This window comes from Clinocottus analis, unplaced genomic scaffold (assembly GCF_023055335.1).
Source record: "Clinocottus analis isolate CAN_PGR_092001 unplaced genomic scaffold, fCliAna1.0.p SCAF_14, whole genome shotgun sequence".
Classification (NCBI taxonomy): Eukaryota; Metazoa; Chordata; class Actinopteri; order Perciformes; family Cottidae; genus Clinocottus; species Clinocottus analis.
The window spans coordinates 16,385,439-16,400,905 of NW_027175865.1; the positions used below are offsets into that span (position 1 = coordinate 16,385,439).

General features: G+C 43.2%; 1 protein-coding gene across 4 annotated transcripts in view; it reads right to left on the minus strand.

Annotated features, from left to right (window-relative positions):
• The window catches only part of trappc9 (trafficking protein particle complex subunit 9), a 167,097-nt gene that overhangs the window by 97,691 nt on the left and 53,939 nt on the right, over positions 1 to 15,467 (minus strand). For all 4 annotated transcript variants that reach the window (XM_068576081.1, XM_068576080.1, XM_068576083.1 and 1 more), the window contains one exon: positions 9,503 to 9,621. In XM_068576081.1, the coding sequence (XP_068432182.1) occupies positions 9,503 to 9,621 (119 nt within the window). The remainder of the gene's footprint in view (positions 1 to 9,502; positions 9,622 to 15,467) is intronic.

Consider the following 15,467-nt stretch of genomic DNA (forward strand, 5'->3'; position numbering starts at 1 on the left):
CGATCTTTGTGGGTCATTGTTGATATTTTTGGACTTGTATGGTGAGCATTTAGTCTGTGAGCAGAGAGAGAGAGTGCAAACTAACCACTTAGTGCAGGAGTAAACTATTCACATGTATGATGTGCATTTTGACATGTAACCTAAGGTTTTACAGAACTTTAATGTATTAGAGAAAAAAAAATAAAACAGGATGAATGAGTTCAAAGTTGAGCTTTAAAACCAGGTAAAAATGTTCGAAACGCTCCCTATTAATACAATAAAGTAGTTGACCGAATTTCACTTTCAACAGACAAACATGTGAAATTAACGTGAATACACAACGAACCAACATGGCTGAAACACGCCAGACTACTTGATTCTGCACATTTGATTTACGATTGTGTTGAAGAGCTTGAGCTGCAATGTTTCATGCTAGAATAACTCATTTCCTAGAAAAGTTCAGCCTCATTATATATTTTAGTGTGAGGTTACACAATATTTTTTCCAAAGTAAAAAACGCCAGGCAGTAGAGTGTGTAGTAGTGACATGAATCCCTTCAACCACGAGAACTCCTGTAAGGCAAAGAAAGTATGAGCGTGATGGGTCCAGCAGGATGAGAGAGAGAGAGACAAAGAGACAAAGACAGACACACAATCTCTTATCTTATCGGTTCATTATTCACTAATAATACAAAAGTTGATATCTCAGTACTTTCTCTGAACAAGGACAGGCCTCTGAAGAGATGTCGCTGAAGTCTAAAGAGCCACGAGCCAAACCAACTGTCGCTCTCCCGATCGGCCCGCCGCCGCCGTCATCATCGTCTCGGCTCATAAAAACGGGCCTCGGGGGCCCGGGAGCAGAGCCGTATATTTTACATGAGCAGTAATTAGGAAGACGAATACAAAAGTTATCAGTTCGTCCCAGGGGTTGAGGTCCTAATGGACCGGATCATTTGGCTCTCAGTTAGAGACGGGAGGCCCGCGGCGCCACATCAAAGTGGCGGCGACAGGTCATCAGGGGGAAAGGATGTACGCCGCCGACTTGTCGTCTTCGCCTCACTCTACGCTCGTACATCCAAGAGCTAAAAAGCCAGAGAAGGGGACGCGTGGCGTTGGTGCCAGGACGGCGTCCCCCTGCCTGCTGCCACCGCGGAATAAAATGAGCCGTTTCTGACTCCCTGCCAACGAGGCGGGCCTGCGGGTTTGCCGACTCTCACAGGAAATCAAGCGCACCCCTTTCACAACTCGCTCGAAAATTAACAACCACGTGATGCGATGATTTAATTGGAGGAGATACGTTTACGCAGCCGCCAGGGCAAATAATAAAAATGCTCAAATTAAAAATTAAAAAAAAAGCCTTGCATGCAAATCACAGCGCTCGACAGCAGATATCAGTGAGGTGACTTCTGCACTCGCCTTATCACGAGTGTAATGACGGCCGTGCTCGGGAAAGAATGAAGCTCATAATTACATCTTGGGGTTTATTGAACTAGTAGCCGGGACATGCGGGAGCCGGCGGCGGCGGCGGCGGCGGCAGCTTGCTGCATCTCTGATAGGACGAAAGGACGGCAGCAGACGCAACATCTCCTCATATGTGACTCGCACACGAGCGGCGTGAAAAATAGATAAACCCCCTGTGGGGTTCCTATAAAAGACAACTGCTCAGCGACCCCTCCCCCCGGCTCCCCTCCTCTCCCGACGCCCATCCATCTTCGTAATTCTCGTCACTGGTGTTTCCTTCCTTCATCTATCACAGAGACACAAGGGAGAGGCTCCGTCCCTCCATCCCGTTGCTGTGGCCTAAAGTGGGGAGTGACGGGCACAGCTGTGGCTTTGCAGCTGCAGATTCAGACGTCCAATCAGCGAGCCCCTGTGTGTGTGTGTGTGTGTGTGTGTGTGTGTGTGTGTGTGTGTGTGTGTTTATGTGTGTGTGTGTGTGTCAGGTAAATTAAGCACTCCGAGATTAAAAAACGGCTTGAAGGAATAAAACATGTTGGCGAACAGACGGCGACCGTGGAGCGGGGCCGCGTTGTCGTTCTGTGTGCCGCTGTTCCCGATGATGATTACGCCTTTTGATTAGTCCTAATCGCCTCCCCCCCCTCCCTCTATCTCTCTCTCTCCTCCCCACGGTCGCCTAAGAAGCGCACACTTTGAGACACTCTGCGTTAGAAAAACTTTCCGAGCCCTGACGCCCCGAAAAATTAAATAAGACGTTGACGGATAGTGGCAAAGTACACCAGGGCTCGCCGCCCCGAGGGGGTGGATGGAATATTAAGTCCATTTGTGTGTCGTCGTCGTCCCCCCCATCACGGCGTGAGAGGAGACAGTTATCTTAAATAAGGCTGAATCTTTCACCGAGGGAGCTGCGTGTCAAGATTCCCAGAAGGCGGAGGAGGAAGAGGAGGACTCAGAGAAGAAGAGCAGCTCTGTGATGGACCTGCTGAGGCTTTGAAACTTTTTGGAAGGGCTTTCTTCCTTTATCTAGCGTCCGGGTGAACGTTTTTTTTTCCTTTCTGTAATGTCTCTGTTGCAGTGAAGGGTCGTTCAGCCCAAAGTGTCCGATACTACCGATGAAGCTGCACCAGCGTTTGGGAACACTTTAACCCTCTGCAACCCAAAACCTGGATGGAAAAGCATGTTTTCTCTGTCAAACGTCGCCAAAACTTCACTGTTCAGTATAGCTAGAAAAATTCACGTTTTTATCCTTCTGACTGTCCTTGAACACATCACGTGTGACGAATGCTTCCGCTAAAAACACATCCAAAAATATGCTTAAAATTCTTTATTCGACATGTCTCATTTAAAGTTTACTCCTGCGGGCTGATCCGTATAACACCACCGCCAATAACAAATCTCTGGAGGAAATAAAAGACTAATTGCTGGAGTTCTCTAGTTGGACAACTAACAGCAGTGTGTTTGCAGCAGGGACTGCAAATGAAATATCAAACCTTTCTGTATTAAAGAGGAATTCTTTGGGAAGATATTCATTCAAATTGGATTTCTCGGGGTCATGATTTGAAAGCTTTACAACCGCCCACTGCTCCTAAAATGCTTTGGCTTCAAGAGAGGTCAAATTGTGTGTGTGCCCATATATATATATATATAGCGATTATTTCTTTTTAAGTATCTGCACACGTTTCATTAACGATGACGACCGCCACTCCGCCAGACAAGCATTTATCAATCAACATGCACAACACACTTTTCTCAGCTGCTTCAGATCGTGTCAGCTAAACAAAAATCAGAGCGTGACCCTTATTGTGGCCGGTTAGCTGCAATAATTGAGATTTGTTTATAATAGTCATGTTTCAAATGACGATGTGGATACAACGTGAAAGGGGTCACTCGCAGTGAGCGTCGTGCCCTTGAATCTGCAGCTCCCCTGAGCGTAGTTTCAGCTCGTTGTTCATCGGTCCGACGGCCAACGACCTCACCGTTTGGGTTCACTCGCATCACTCTCCGCGTGTCATTTTCAGCAAGAACGCTGTAAAAAACCCACTGCACACTATCTGTGAAGGCTCCACACACACACAGATCAGACGAGCTGGTGAACACAGGAATTGCTCAAATTCAACTCAGATTGAGGTTGGAAAATTCAGACTTCAATTGGTCAATGGTGTCCTTCGTTGTGTTAAAAAAACAAGCCTTAACAACTCATGAAAAGAACGTGAAGCTTACAGCTTCTGTGCCACTTTGACCTTCCTAAAATAATGGCCTTACGTCATTTCTTCGACAGGAGTCACCTCCTCGTGATTGCTTCCCACCTCAGGTGAAACCCTACAGTCCCACACCCTCACCTGAACACATCATCCTGTAGTACAATGGCCCATGTCAAGAGTGTCACGAAGAGGTGATATTTTGTGTTTTCTGAAAAACCTGGGGGGGAAAAATGATGTCGGCCATTATTTTTTTGAGGCAACAGATCAGCAGCTTTTCTTTAAAGATCGGCTTGCTGAAGCCGACGCTCATTGAAAAAGGGTCACACAACTGGACGTGAAGCTGGCGCCGAACGAGCCAGAAGAGGGTGAAAAAGGAGCAGCGGTTTTAAGCTTAAGCCGGGGAAAAAAGAAAAATCATCTGGTGGTTAAGCCGGAGTTTCACACTCGGGCAGACAGCTGTGGCGGTTATAAATATCTGTATCACGAGCGGGGATCTGTATCCGTGAAGAGAGCTGAGCTGCCATCGGGAGGCTGGGCTTCTAAAAATAGCAGCAGGCTGGCAGCCGACTCTGTCTCCGTCTCCACTGGATTTGATTAGCCCTGAAGAAACGCTACGCTCCCCCTCCACTGACACTTGTGTGTGTGTGTGTGTGTGTGTTTTGTCTGCAGGCCAGGTTCTTTCTCGCTGCACATAACCACAGACGCACTCTTCTTTGTTAAGAAAATGCCTATATGGGCTTTTCTGACGTATTATCTAATCTTCTCTCCAGCGCGTTTAGGGTTAATGTCTTTTGTGGAGATTTGTTTAACGTCCGCCTAAAAACTATTTAAATAATAGATCTAGTTAAAAATGATGGCAAAACAGGTCTCTCGCTGTATGATTTATGATTAACGGGTCAATACACGGTGAAGTGCTTTCTCTGTCAACGGGTTTTGTGCACTTCTGCAATCACGTGGCCTCAGATCTTTATTTTGTGTAAAATCAATATAAATACATACTGTATCATGACAGGGGTGCAACTGATGATTATTTCATTATCGAGGACATTGATCAATCTTTGAATGAAGTTATTGTTGTCAATTTTTCTAGTCAATTTGGTCTATTCAGGGTTTTAGTCTAGAGCTTGTTATTAAATAGTAGAATAAATGCCCGTTATAAGGTGACCTTTTCACATTACTTTGTCTATCAAAATATATTTAATGTACAATTATACCAAACATATGAAAGAAAGAAAAAGTAATGCTGCACGGAGGAAAAACCAGTACTGGCCTCGTGGTTCCCATGCTGCTCTCCATCCTCAGAGCAACACGTTCCTCTACATGCCAACACCAATCTCTAAATAACATGGCATTGTTGCACTGGATGCAGCTCTGCAGACACTTTGCAGGCGTTTTAAAGATAATTGCAGCCCGTGTCTGAGGAGCCTCCCCCATAAACAGACGTTTGACCAGTCGGCGTTTAGCTGATCAGCAGCTCATATAATATCTATTATTAGATTTTATTCGCCGGTCATATTTCACAAGTGAGACATAGAGTTTATATTGTAATTCATTCTCATGCTCACGCTGCTCAGGGTTACCACGCTGACCGCACAGCGGTCACCTTGACTTGCATTACGATGCGTACATGCATCCTCAGTAAAAAAGGGTTTTGGGGCGAAGGTGAATTATTGTTAACGGTGTCAGGATGTGTTCAGATTCTATCTCGTAAAGTTACGTTTTAAATACAGTCATTTGAGGGAATAGCGACCTGTTTAACTTCGGGACGCTAACGTTAGCTCGATGCAGCGCGCGCACGCACAAGATTCTCTCTCATCAAAGCAAGAATCGAAATAAAACACAGTTCAACTAATGTCCCCGTCAGTCAAATCGTGTGTTTGTATGTGAAGTGCCACGATAGACGACAGTAGGTCATAAAGTACAAGGATAACGCTGAGAACTCTTGATGGTTGACACGACCTTCAGGACAGTCGAAAGAGTTTTTCAGGGACGGTTCCAAGGCGGTGGTAAAAAATGCACCTGCAATGCCCTCGATGACGTCCGTCCTGTGGAGACGGGGCAAAGAGAGAGAGCACCATGCGGCATTACGCTGACCTGAGGCCAGTCACAGCAGTGGGATTCCTGCGTCCCCTTTCCTTTCTTCTCTGACTCCCAGCCTTCACGTGACCCCTCGTGCATGACCCTGTGGCCGTTTCACGTGTGTCACGTGCACAGACGATCACGGCAGAAAACTCTCTGCAGACACAATCAAACCACCACGACGCTCCCACTGAGGACGGGCGGCTGGAGACGAGAAGCCGCGGCGATGAGGTGAGAGGAGTCATTGGCGGTGTCAAAGAAACCGTCTCCGCCCTCCAAGGAGATGAGTCATTGAAAATGTGTAAATACATTTTTAAAAAACGGCAAAACCGGCACGTGCGTGGACTGGCCAGACCTCGCTCTTCACCTGCGGCGGCTCCATCGTACCCTGACAGCACACGCATTTGTCAAGCCTGCAGGAAATCCAGAGTCCACGTGAGCACTGGGGTAAAAAATATAAAGAAGAAAAAATAACGGGTGCGAAGATTGAGCGATGGAAGGTCAAATAGGATAAACATGTTGACTGCTCCTGTGCCGATTACAGATCAGCCGTGATTGATTGCACTTACTCATAGTCGGCTGAGCTCAAGTGTACATCCGACTGCCGCTGCCACAAGATACACGTGGGGAAGAAAACTATATATATATATAGAACAAGTCTGTTGAAAGTCAAGCCTGAGCAAACTAATGAACACATTTGGTTTTGGGCCGGTGAAAAATAGCCAGGTTCCCGTTTTGATTGTCCATCGACATGCACGGGACAACCCCGCTGTTGCTGCCAATCGGGTGGGCAAGACTCTTATTTTGGCAAGAAGGTTTTCAATTTCCTATGCATCTGTCCATCCGTCTCACGAGGCCAAAATCAGTTATTAGCAGCTAATATACATTCTCTCTCGTTCACACGCACACACAAATAAAGACCCACACACCACACCTGGCATGCTTGTAGGAAATGCACGACCGTATGCAGCGGCACGGCTCGGAAAAAAAGGCGTCAACAAGAGGGCGCGAGCAGTTCACGGCGATGTCGTCGAGCCACATATCAGCACCCGAGACACAGACGCGGTTCAGATAAGCGGAGAAATATGGAAGGAAAAGAGTTGCTGGCGCCGACTACTCGGCCGTACAGGAACAACCAGCCAGGAGACAAGAAGGTTGATATTGGACGGTTGTGCAAAAACACAGATTGCGTTCAGCGACAACATTTTTTGAAGTCTAATGCCAGAGTTTTTAGAATTACTGCGGACAGCCGGTTCGGCCTGAGTTGACTCCCCACGCATCAGGGGGAATTTCAAAAATATATATATTTATTTTTAAGATATTATTTGTACAAGGAAAATGTGTGAAAGGGTGCAAGATAAGTGGCAAACTGCTTTCCTGTGTCTTGCTTGCCACCTGCTGATAAAAATTGATGGAGGTTAGCCCCGAAGGTTAGCGACAACTCCCAGGCTCACTTGAGGTGAACTGACATTTAAGGTGGACGAGGTGACGGTTAAAAAGGCCTTTAATTGGAATTCTGTGGAGGGACGTGGGTTTCGGTCTCCTGCAGGACGGTCTCAAATGCCACCCGGCAAACGCCCAACCTTCACGCCTTTAGGGGGCCTTCACATACCACAAAATAAACAAAAACGACAAAAGACTTGTTGCCTAATAGTTCTATTTCGGGTCCAACGATGGATCATTTTATGGCGATTGACTGGCGAATCCGTCTAATATCGCATCAATCACGATCATACAGTCTTGTACAATGTGGGTTTGAGTGAAACCGCTGAAAAAACAAACAACAAAAAATCCGATACGGCCCATAACAACAATGAGTCATTCAGCCGGAAAACCCAAGAATACATTCACGGCAGAATGAAGGCGAATCAGAGCCCGGCTGCTGTTGAGCACACAGTGAAATGAATCACCCCGGTGTCTACTCTGTGGCCAACAGCAACAGGAATGAAAAGGAGAAGGCGAGCACGTCTTCAAAAAGAAAAACCTGCTTTTAAGCGAGCTGCTCGCAGGACAAGAGCCTTTGTGTAATTGGCTTTACTTTAACTATGGTTCCAACACCTGAACTCTACGATGAAAGTCAGAGCTGCCAGTCAAACGCTGCGGCTAATAAGCCTAACCACTGATTAAAATGCCCAGCATGCCCTTAACAATGGCTGCTCTTCTCTGCTGAAAAGGTAGTGGTGATGCAAATCATCCAAAAGGGGAGAGGATAGTGCGTTTTTACCTGTTGTGTTGCTGTTCAGCATGAGGAGGATTTGTCAACACACACACACACACACACACACACACAGGGCTGGATTTGCTCTTCACAGTGGTCAGAGTCTGATAATTTGGTGTTTAACGTTCATAAATCTGTTGAGGAACTATACAGCAGCGAAGGCAAGAGCCCCGATCAGTCTTTCTTCTGTATCAGCAGTAATCCCGGTGCTTTCTGTCTCCCTAGAAACTCCAAGTAAAGCTCGGCACATTGCGAGCCTCTGCAGTCGTGTAGTGAAGCTGAAACTCGAGAAATTAAATTAACTTTATTGTCGTCAAGGCTTCCCTTCTGAACCAGTGTGCAAAAGTTTTAACAACTTTTTTTTATTAAATTATTTGATTTGTAATCATACACCAGTTTTATGTTAATCTATGCATCCTTTGATTATACACACCAGCACATGTTTTTATTTGCTCTTCCCCTCTGTTTGAAACCATTTCCACTCGCACCATTAACGCTAAAGCATATATTTTTGTTACTTTTAAAATTTCAAAATAAAAAAAACCTGAAAGTCCTTCCCGCTTCTGGCTCGTATCCAAATGCAAATATTGTTGTGATATAAACTGATACACATAGTCCGTATTTTTCAGTGTGTTTGCACACACACAAACACACACACACACACACGGGTTGGTGACGACATATGATTGGCCGCACAGATGCTCGCTCTTCTGTGAGTCAACAGGCTACCAACATCCTCCTGTATTCTCTATAGACCATTAGTCATCGACCTGTCAAACTTTTCTTAAAAAAAGTCACACAAAAAAAGTTGACTTTGGTGGCTAATGTTGAGGTGTGCTTCCAGACAATGTTGCTTCCTGTCCTGATGATTCACGGAGGAGAGAAAGGACTTTTTCTTGCAGACACCTCACTGGCAGCTTTTGTGGCCGTTGTGCTACAGATGACCCACAGCAGGTCGACTACCAGTCCGCCCATTTCTATCCCTCTCCGACATCCAAAAGTCCTTAACAAAACCTCCTTCCCTGCTGATCATCTCTCTTCACTGCAGCCGTCTTCACCTCGCTTTTTCCCCCATTCCCTGTGCCACTATCTATTGTTTCCCCTTTACAGGCTTTTTGTGTGAATCTGCAAAGAGTGCAAAGGTTTTTTCTTTTGGTACCTTTTCATTTCTATGTTGGAGCTCTGAGTCTTTATTCAAAGAGCAGGGTGCATCTGCAGCCAAGGTGAGACACCAGCCAAAAAACTCTCTGTTCTTTTTATAGCAGAAGCAGCAATTTGGTGGAAACAATGGCGTATAGTTTTACCTCAGCTTTCCCAAAGACATGCCCACACTGCACAAGGTGTTCTTGGCATGAAGAGGGAGAGCAGCAGCAGTAGAGCGGGTTAAGCAAAAAAAAAAAAAAACAACTGAGATATTCATTATCTGCAGAATAGGTGCAGCGAGACTGCGCCAGCGCAGAAATTAATTATCCCAACGCTTCAAGACAGAAAAGATAAACCTGCTGGCATCTTGAACAAAAGCAACAGGGGTGATATGCACTTTACAGGTTGTATCATTTTTCACTCACCTTGATGTGGCTGTACTCGGCCTTGCCGGACTCGCTGCCGAGCGACTTGTTCTCCGGCCGGGGCTTGAGGAGCTGCCGCAGCGGGCTGGAGATGGGCAGGCCCGTCACGCTGATGCCATCTGAAACCACGTAAAGGCACCACAGTCAGAACGGAGCAAAGAGGGCGTCGCTGAACAGCCGCGAGCGGAGCGTGAAACCAACGCACGTTGTGAGACATCAACAGGAGATATTTTGTTGTGATGCAGTACTTTAATTTATTTTTCTTTCTTTCCCTCCCACTCCTCCTTATTAGTTGGTGATTTACCTGCATTTCTCTTCTCAGAAGCGACACACTGCTCATGATTGACGCTCCCCAGGAAATGGCACCAGGCTTCATACTTTTAATCGTAGAAGCACATTATAGTGCTATATCATTTACTCCATCATTTTATATTATTATTGATTGCGTGAAGTGTTTTAATGTGCATAATATCTGATATTTTTTTCTTTGAAATGTATGGCCATGAGGGGCAGAGTACCACTCAATTGACCATTGCCGAGGCACCATCCCTGAATAGTGTTGGTTCAATGATTTTCTAAGCAATCATTGAACAATAGCTGTTCATATCATAACTTGGCATCAACAGGCCTGTCATGCTTTGGATTTCTACACAAGCAAACAGTGTCCACGGTGCTGCAGGAATAGCCATACTTGGCATCTCAAGGTTTTTGTTGTTGTCCAATTTTGGACGCGTCATGAACGCATGTTAATGTGTGTTCGTTAAATACATAAATAAATATAGTTTCTTTTCAACATGAACTTCTATCTTCACGGGAAGTTTGCCACTTAGGTCGAGGAAAAGAGCGTAGCAAACTTTTGGTTTCGCTTTCTGATTTCTACAAGTTAGACATTTTATAAGTAACATCTGTTTGTGTTTAGTTTTATTCATTTTGGTTGTGTGTGTGTGTGTGTGTGTGTGTGTGTGTGTGTGTGTGTGTATATATATGTCTATATATATAAATATATATAGACATATATATATATAAATATATATATGTCTATATATATAAATATATATAGACATATATATATAAATATATATACATATATATATATACATATATATATATACATATATATAAATATATATACATATATATATACATATATATATACATATATATATATATATATATACATATATATAAATATATATACATATATATATACATATATATATACATATATATATACATATATATATACATATATATATATATATATATATATATATATATGTCTATATATATAAAAATATATATATATATATAAAAATATATATATATATATATATATATATATGTCTATATATATATATATTTATATATATATATAAAAAAAATATATATATATATTTATATATATATATATAAAAAATATATATATATATATATAAATATATATATATATATATATATAAATATATATATATATATATATATATATATATATATATATATATATATATATATATATATATATATATATATATATATATATAGACACACAAGTATGTATGTATACTTGTATTTGAATGTGTGTATGTAAATATGTGTGTTTGTTAAAATGTGTTCTAAAAAAGTATTTGCATTATTAGTATTATTATCATCATCATTAGGATTACTACTTTTATCTCCATGTATTGTATTCACGTCTTCTATTTGTCTTGTAAGATTTCCAACATGTTTAGTTTTATATATTTGAAAAACAAACACCTCATTAGATTCATGAACGGTGCTGCCATCATAAGCATGTGAAGAAAAATGTGAGCGATGTTATATTTATGACCTTGAGAGAAGCGGAGTGGACACAGGAGCAGCTGCACTATCAGCAGCTGCGTAAGGCTCCACCACGGGGCTGCTGCTCTCAACCCACTCAGACAATACTCAAAAAATGACGCCCAGAGCCCAGACTCTGACGTCAAAGGAGTCATATCGCTCTCTGACGTCAGTGGAATCCAAAGCCCTGCAATTTGCCCCAAGAGGGGGGACATTACCGGCTCGATGCGGCGACTCAGGCGATTGGCTTCACAAAAAAGACAGACAGACAGACACATTCACAGTCGATCAAACCGTAACAAGCGCACGCCAGAGAGGTAACATAGAGCCTGCTGGGGGTGCATTTTCTGCTGGAGAGAAAAAGACGGCTGTGCACGGCATGAATGTGCCGCCGATGGAAGTAATGCCGTCAAAATGTGGATTATGCAAAAGCTTACCCTGACGACAGGTAAACAAGGAGGAAGCAAATGGCAGTGACGGCAAATTAATACAGCAGACTGGAGCAAATCAGGAAACAGGGAGACTTATGAGTAACAATGATAAAACATAAAAGAGGGGAAATTGGAAATAGCGGCGTGTTTTCCAATAATAGGCATAAAAAATGAAAAGCATGAGCTCTCTTATTAGATACCAGATATTTCTTTTGGATGCGGTCACAGAAAGTCAAATGTGAATAGAGCGAACACGCCTCTTTCTTATATTCGATAAACATCAACAGCCGGTGAACGAGTCTGGCGGTATGACCTGCAGCCACTGCGATTGATTCCTTTTCAGTAGCTTTCTATCACGATTTTCACGCTTTTGTCTTTCAGGACGGCCCCAAAAAAAATAAAAAATCAGGCGTACACTTTGCCAAACTTAGCCACGGCAATTGCCGTCACTGCCCCGGTGACAACAATCTCCTCTTGTTATTGCCTCATTCTCTGAGTCCTGCTGCTAAACAGATTAGATAGGCATCTAGACACACACTCAGCATGGCAGAAAGGGAGAGCCCCCCCCCCTTTTAAAAAAAAATCCAGACATCGCTTTCAGACTTTATGAACTGCGTCTTTCATTACGGTGCGCAGCCTGTTTCAGAAGATACCCATGACTTGTTGTGTCCCGTGGCACCAAGACTGTGTGAGTAATGGGGGCTTTGATTAACGATGGCATTGCTCACAATCCCCCCCCCCCCCACCCTCTCACTCTTTTTACCCTCCTTCCAATCAGTATCTGTCTAGTTCTCTGTCTCACAGTCTTCGGGGAAAATAAGGTGGAGTCAAAGTAACCATCAGTGGTCAGATCGCTGCTTTACTTGTTTTATCTTCATTTGTTTTACGTAGAAATAAAACCCATTTTGTTTATTGGTGTAAATCCGTGCCCACAATCAACCAATCAAAAGACATTCAACCCAACGCTCGTAGGGAACCTGGTGGTACGGCCATGGTGATTCTTCCTCCGCTGAGACACACGACAGAGGTGAAAGGTCAATGGTTGGGTCATTGGTTGAGGTGGTGGCTGCGTGACAAGTGCAAGTAGTGACACGAAATATAAATGTCAAAAAAAAGCAATTTCAGTACTTAAATCACGGCATATTTCCTTCGCCTGAGATTCGGGGAAGTTTATACATGATAACTCTGTGATGGTGCTGTTGTAAGTAGTTAGCGACACAATATAAATGTCAAAAAAAGCAATTTCACTACTTGAATCACTGTGCAGTTATAGTATGTGAACTATCAGCAAGCTACTGAGTAATGCAGTAAAACTACTAGTTTAATTACATGTAGTTATTGACCCCAACACTGAATGCACAGGTCTGTAGTTCACGTGCTACTGTGCATCATGCAGTGTCCGTTGTGCTCACGTTAATTTACGAGCCTTTTACCTGGAAGACATATCTAGAAGATATGGAAAATATAACTTGTTACGGTGTCAATATTAACACCCTGTTCAATATCCTGTGAAAGGAAGAATACATATAAAATACCAATCCCTGCTTGCCCTGAGCTGAATGTACTATTAGGTGTTTTACAACGCGAGTTAAACCACTTTGACACATGCTGCAGCTTCGGGTTATTCCCGGACATCAAATACACCATTAATTTCTAAATGAATTTGTTAAACAACCAATTCAGCAGATCGAGACATTACAGCACAAACGTTCAGCGCCTCTTTCAAAACTAATATACCGAGCCGACACGTAACACCGAGACTGAGAGCGTCATTAAGCTTCTATCCGTCGTACGGAGAGAGGGAGAGGAATGATGAGCAGGAATCTGTTCGGTTACTCCACAAAAGACTTGAACAAATGAGATCCGTCATTACAGAAAGCCATTGGAGGACGTCTGAAAGCTCCATGAAAGTCATCCGCCAACAGCTGCTTTGTTCATGAGTAACAAATGTCTGGCATGCAGAGAGTCACGAGACATTTGACTTGAGACAACAATATAAAAAGCTATTAAAATGCTAACACATTTGGTGTTTTTTCTCATTTTACGGCGTATTTTCTGACGTAGTGTAACCCTTAACTTGAAGATAACGTCGAGGCCTCAGGAGCCCATCTTGTGACGAGAAACGTTGCGTTGCGAGATCGTCCGTCAACCGAGGCGTCCGGTACCGAGGTCTTTCTTTCCTTTTGGCTTTCTGTTAATTGGCGTTCTGTAGGTTGAACGGTTATCTTTGTCTGTCTATCGCCGCTCGCGTCAACTGCTTAGTATCCATCTCATCTATTGCCAACAAACTGAAGATCCTGGAAGTGAAAAAACACCACTTATTTCAAATGTGTGTTTGTTTGTTTCAAAATTACTATTGCAAAGAATACAATATATTTTGTGATATCTCACTTGGGGGAAGAATGATACAAATGGATCGCCCAACGGCGAAAATGAAGACGCGCCAGAGAGAGGGAGGAATGCAGCTGGAGCTGTAAAAGTAATATAGTTTATTATCTGTATTGAAGGCTTCTGCGACTCATAAAGTAGGCTTTTGGAGATCTGATAGCTATCGAGTCTGCTAAAGACGCACAATGTTTACATGATGAACTTATTGCTAGTACTCTTGTTAGCGCTTTTTTTTTGTATTACACTCATCGGGCAGATGCGATGTAATTTCATCCTGCTGTGCACTTGTCCTGTGAATAGTATGAATGGCAATAGAGTTAATCTATCCATCTGTCTATCTAACAAGGGAACTGAATGCTGATTAAAGTTTTTGATTCAAAATCAAAATGTTTCTGATCAGGAAAAAGAGGAAAAAATGCTAATTAATTAATGCTAATCAATGTCAGCTTTCAACACTTGGAAGTTTTAAATACAAAGCATTATGGACACATTTCAGTTGGTATCAAAATGTACTGGGGGTTGACAAGTATATTTGCATGGTTGTCGTGTTTTGTTCTCTCTTCATAGAGAAAAGACAAACATGACTGCAGATCTTTAGAACAGTACATATATTACTTTTCATTGAATGTCTATGGGTTGAAATACAACATTGTTAGATAGACGCGAGGCAGAAATCTAACGTGAACATATCACAAGTCAACACTTTTAAAAAGTGTTCTTCGCGGCTAAAAGGTGGTGTTTCGTGTTGCATTTAAAACAAACTACACAAGTAGCACAGCAGTGGATTATCTCACTTGGATGAGAACAAACAAGAAGAAAAGAAGAAAAAAAAACCCTCTGTCTCTTCAATTAAAAATGAGCTTGAATCTTCTTCTCCGGCTGAGTCCTTTAATTCTTGTTGTTCAAAGGCACAATGTGTTTCTTTACTTTGTTTTCGGAGGCAGACATTTCCTGTGGCACACGCCGTGTCTTCAACGACGACATTAATGTCGGCGGTCGCGCCGTCAACGGGGTACGACGCTCACACCATTTAATACGATAAAGCTCGCTTAAGTCAAGGCCCATTAGTCCCGAGCGATGACGTCGCTCCCTTCTGATCCTAAGTTACGACGTCGTGTTCTCGACGACCCAAAGCGAGGGACAAACTCTTCTCGGGATTAAATCAATGAGGCTCGGCCGGATCTGAACGCACTGTTTCCTTTGGCTTTTGTCTGCTTTGCCCCTTCTGCCTCAGCTGAAACACAAAGGACATCGAGTGCAGAGCTGCCAGGCGGCATTACAGTGAAGGCCGATGGATTGGCGGTCCCCACAACGCGCAGACAGATACA